General features: G+C 23.8%; 1 protein-coding gene across 6 annotated transcripts in view; it reads left to right on the top strand.

The window, feature by feature from the left end:
* LOC117176029 (HEAT repeat-containing protein 5B) overlaps window positions 1–5,147 on the top strand; it is a 119,120-nt gene extending 113,973 nt beyond the window's left edge. For all 6 annotated transcript variants that reach the window (XM_033365997.1, XM_033365999.1, XM_033365998.1 and 3 more), the window contains one exon: window positions 4,285–5,147. In XM_033365997.1, the coding sequence (XP_033221888.1) occupies window positions 4,285–4,461 (177 nt within the window). In that variant the 3' untranslated portion in view covers window positions 4,462–5,147. The remainder of the gene's footprint in view (window positions 1–4,284) is intronic.
* Window positions 5,148–5,537: the final 390 nt, after the last annotated feature.

A 5,537-nucleotide genomic window follows, 5' to 3' on the forward strand; every position in this document is an offset into this window, starting at 1 on the left:
TGAATTACTTTCTTAAAAGTTCATTTTTCTTTCGTTGAAGATTCATAACTCTAGTTGAAACTTCGTTTTTTTTATTAAAAATTAATTTTTTAACGTAAAATCGTGGTATTTTATTAAAAATCCCACTTATTGGTTAAAAATTAACTTTTTGTAGCAAATTCACATCCTCGATTAGAAAGTTAATTATTTTGTAGAAAGTTGATCTTTTCGGCTTGAAAATTTAAATTTGGTACAAAATTGAACTGCTTTGTAGAAAATTGAAAATTTTTTTTCTTATTGAAAATTAATTCTCTTAAATAAAAATTTAAATACTCAATTCTTATCTAAAATCTGATATATTTTACTGGGAAATGTATGCAATTTGTTGAAAATTCCTCTTTTTAGGATGAAAATTAATCTCCTTGATTGAAAGTTGAATTACTTTCTTAAAAGTTCATTTTTCTTTCGTTGAAGATTCATAACTCTAGTTGAAACTTCGTTTTTTTTTTTGTTAAAAATTAATTTTTTAACGTAAAATCTTAGTATTTTATTAAAAATCCAACTTTTTGGTTAAAAATTAACTTTTTGTAGAAAATTCACATCCTCGATTAGAAAGTTCAATTATTTTGTAGAAAAATGATCATTTCGGCTTGAAAATTGAAACGTTTGATACAAAATTTAATTATTTAGTACAAAATTTAACTGTTTTATAGAAAAATTGTTTATTGAAACTTATTTCTCTTGAGTAAACATTGAAATACTCCATTCTTGGTTAAAAATTGATCTTTTTTAGTAGACACTCGACGTAATTTGTTTAATATTCATCTTTTTGGTAGAAATTTTGTTAATTTAACTATTGGGTTAAAAATTGATGTATTTATTTGAAAATTCATCTTTTTGGTTGAAAATTAACAAATTTGACACTTTAATTGTTTTATAGAAAGCTCATATTTTTGGTTAAAAATGAAACTGTTTTTGATTTAGAATAAAAATATTTTCTTGGTGAAAATATTAACGATTACATTTTTGTTGTTGCAAATTTAACTACTTAGTTGAGAGTTGAGCTACTTTGTTATTTCATAAAAAACAAAAGGTTTCCGGATTGTTGTGACTCGTTGAGGTGGCCGACATATTATTTTAGCATACTAGCAAAGGCAGGGTGACCGCTAGACCGGGAAATGACCGGTAATTTTTTTAGACCGGGAAATGACTGTGAATTTTTTTCTTCTTTGACCCGGAATTTTACAAATTTGCAAAACAAAAATCTCTCCACGTTCGATTTCAACAGTTTTTAAATAATTAGTTGATTTGTTATGTTTTTCAATTATAGTATTATTTAGCTTGGAATGCGTAAATCAAAATTTTTTATTTTAAAAATTTTCCATTTAAAATTTTTATTTTTAAGCTTACATTTTTAATTTAAAGATTTTTAAAGTACTTTCTTAAAGACTTGAACAAATAATAAATTGAAGCCTTTGATGTTGAAATTTTTTGATAAAAACCATTTTTATTTAATAAATAAATTTTTCTTCAAATTTTTCTGTACTTTAAGTAATAAAAAGTGAAGAAAAACGATTTGACAAAAGGATTTTAAACCAGTTCAAAATTTAAGAATTTTCAGATTTTAACTTTAAAACTTAAACGGTTTCAATTTGAAAGTCTTAGTCATTAAACGAATGTGAACGCGTGACTGAATGTTTATAAACTATTTTCAACTATAAAATAACTTCATAATAATATATTCTTAATTAAAGGATTTTATTAAATTAAAAATATTGTTTCAGTCTAAAATATTCCATTTTTAACCGATTCAATTTGAAATTTTTAATTAAAAAAAATTAATTATTGAATATTTAGCAATATTTGAATTTTTATTTAAGACAATTAAATTTAAACCAAATATTTAAAAGTAAAGAATCTTTAACTGAATTGTTTGACATAAAAAGCCTGGAATCGTTGAAACTTCGAAGAGCCTTTAAACTTTGAACGTTACAATTTTAATTGTTGTATTTGAAAAATGCTTAATTTGTAAGCGAAATTTTTTAATTTTGATGTATAATTTACAAATGAATATTTATAGACAAAATTTGAGTTATTTTAAGAGATATTTAGAAATTTTGAAAAGATTACAAATTATCGTGAAAATTTTAGAAAGTTTTCTCTTAAGAAACCTTGTATGAAAACATTTTCTTAAGATTCCTAGGAAAATTAAAAGTAACTTTTCATTTTGAAAAATTATTTTAAGAGAATATTTAAAAACTTTTTCAGAGATTTGAACAAAATTTTCAAAAAAGATTCTAGAAGATTAAAATCTTCTAGAAATTTCGAAATTTTTTTAATCTTCTAGAATCTTTTTTGAAAATTTTGTTTAAATCTTTGAAAAAGTTTTTAAATATTCTCTTAAAATAATTTTTCAAATTGAAAAGTTACTTTAAATTTTCCTAGGAATCTTAAGAAAATGTTTTTATTCTTTTGAAGCCTTGAACATTTCTTGAAAAGAATCTAATTTTTTTTGTGTCAAGTCTGCGAAAATCTACATTTTGTTTTATATTAGCCTATCACTTCAAGTTTTATATTAAGCTTGGATCTTTACAAAACTTCAATATATCTCTTAAAATTACTCAAATTTCGCCTACAAATGATAAATGTTCATTTGGTATTTATACATCCAAACTGTAAACAAAATTTTTTAAAATTTGCAGGATTTTTTGAAAATTGTAGATTAAAAATTCAATTAATTTTGACAAATATTTAAAAGTTTTGAAAAAATTTCCAAAATAATTTAAAATTTAAAACAAATTAAAAATAACTTCTAGATTTCTCAAGATTTTTGACTAAATTTTTGAAGTTTTCCAAGGATTTTTGAACTATTTAAAAAGAAAATAATTGAATTTCTAATTTGAGAAGTGTTCAGTTAAAAATTAAAATTTTTTTCAGTATATAATGTTTTTAGTTTAAAATTCCTTAAAATTATATAGTTTTGAACATTTTAAAGTTAATTGATGAATTTTTTTTATTTAGAGCATTGAAAATTATAACGTGGATTTATATTTTTTTAGATTGAAAAATTTTAGTACCTACAATTTTATACGCGTAAGTAATTGGGCATTTGAATACAAAATTTTTTAAATAAAAACTTTTAAATTTAAATTTTAAAACTTCAAAATTTAACGGTTTCACTTTCAATGCTTTGATTTGCAGCTCAGTTCTTATTACCTCAAGTGGAAAATTTTGTAGCTTTAATGTTCCATTTTTTAAATTTCATTGACCGTGAAAAATGTATGCGAACCGGGAAAAACCCGATAAATGACCGGGAATTTATTTCGTCGATAAAAACAGAATTGAAAATTGAACTCTTTTTTTTTTAATTTGTCTTTTTCATTTTAAAATAAACTTGCTTTAGCAGAAATTTTATCTTTCTCGTATAAAAATGCAACTGTGTGGTTGAAAATTTAACTATTTTCTAGAAGTTTTACTTTTTGTTTAAATTTAATATTTTGTTTTGTTCTGAAAAAATTTCCAAAATAATTTTAAGTTTAAAACAAATTTAAAATAACTTCTAGATTTGTCAAGATTTTTGACTAAATTTTTTATTTTTTCTAAGGATGTTTAAACTATTTAAAAAGAAAATAATTGAATTTCTAATTTGAGAAGTATTCAGTTAAAATTTAAAAAATTTTCAATATATAATGTTTCTAGCTTAAAATTCCTTAAAATTATATAAATTTGAAAATTTTAAAGTTCATTGATGGGTTTTTTAATTTAGAGCATTAAAAATGATAACGTGGATTTATATTTTTTTATATGGAAAAATGTTAGTACCTTCAATTTTATACGCGTAAATAATTGGGCATTTGAATACAAAATTTTTAAAATAAAAACTTTTAAATTTAAATTTTAAAAGTTCAAAATTTAACAGTTCTACCGTGAATGCTTCCATTTGCAGCTCAGTTTTGATTACCTCAAGTGGACATTTTTTCAGCTTGATTGTTCCACTTTTTAAAATTTCATTGACCGTGAAAAATGTTGAAACTTAAACAAGAAAATTTGTTTAGGGATTTCAAAATTCTTTTAAGGATTTGAAATATTTTAGGGTACTTTAAAAATTCCAAGAAACTTGTAGTATATTATTACAGTAATTTGAACGGCCACCCTGGAAGGATTAAAAAAGAAATTTTATGGAAAATTAAAGAAATCGTGGCATTAGCGGACAATTGTGAGGAAAATAGTACCGTGGTTTAAAAAAAAACAGACTCTTGCATATTGAGCAAATTGTGTTGGGAATTAATAATGTATTTATTTCAGGAATTCAAGACTCTGATGTCGCAGTCAACAGAATTGAAAACAAAATTAGAGAATGCCGTTCGCACGAGTCATTTACAAGCTCAAAGGCTTTCCAGATCAGCCGAGTTAGCGAAACCTCAACTTAAAGTACCTGCGCCTTCCATTAAATTGAAAACCGACTTTTCCAACTTTAACTGAATGTAAAACTCTAGGTATCTACTAGAGCAGGTAGATTCAAACTATCCAACCTAGTGACTAGATTCTTTAAATTCTAAATAGATCTTTGTGGCTTTTCTAGCCTTCGATGATGTCAGCGATTAATTGTTCAAGTTCATCCAAGTATGCATAAGTAGCATCACATTATTTAATTTTAGTCAATAATTATCATTATTATTATTATTAATGATAATATTATTTTAAAATAAGCATTTAGGTAACGTACTGTTTTAAACATATTTATTTACAGTGAAGGGCAAACAATATTTGTCTCTAATCAGGTCGAGTCGTATTTGAGATTTAAGCATTTAGTACTTAAATTAATTAATTAATTGATTGATTGATTAGATTGCATACTTGGAAAATGTTTTTAGACAAATTCGATTAATTGTAAGGAAATTTTTTAAATGAGTGTCGCGTAAATTTAAAAAGAGAGCATCTCATTTCGAGGAAGTTTTTTTTTGTTTATTTGGTCGATAGTTTTCATCGTGCATAATTGTTTTTTGTCGACAATGCATCAAGTGGAAACGATCTTAAATTATATATTTTTTATACTTGTATAAAGGTTTTAATTGTTTAGTGCCATTTCATGTATGAAGCAAGAGTATAAAAACTATGTATTTGACTGTCAATATCGCAGAATATAATTAGGTTAATGTGGAAAGAAATTTTCATTGTTTTTTCATGCTACCAGTACCAAAGATTGCGATTTCAATCAAATTTTACGTTCTTCCATAAGAGAGTGGCCGCAGTTCAGGGAAAACCTGAAAATCGGGGAAAAGTTAGGGTTGTTGAAAAAAAATGACAAAAGTCGGGAAATTCCTGGAGGAAGCACATTAAGTTACTATAATTTTTTTTGTTCATTTTTTAAGATAAAATCGATATAATCACTTTTTGAAATTAACAGATATTTCTTAGGAACTTTTATTTTAATAAATAAACTCATATTGAATTTTTGTCTTTAGATATTTCTAAATTTTATTCAATTCTTTTGAAATATTGTAAGGTATTTCAGAAAATTGTGAGAATTTTTAAATATATTTCAATTACTTGAAATT

Source organism: Belonocnema kinseyi, chromosome 7, assembly GCF_010883055.1.
Source record: "Belonocnema kinseyi isolate 2016_QV_RU_SX_M_011 chromosome 7, B_treatae_v1, whole genome shotgun sequence".
NCBI classification, from domain to species: domain Eukaryota; kingdom Metazoa; phylum Arthropoda; class Insecta; order Hymenoptera; family Cynipidae; genus Belonocnema; species Belonocnema kinseyi.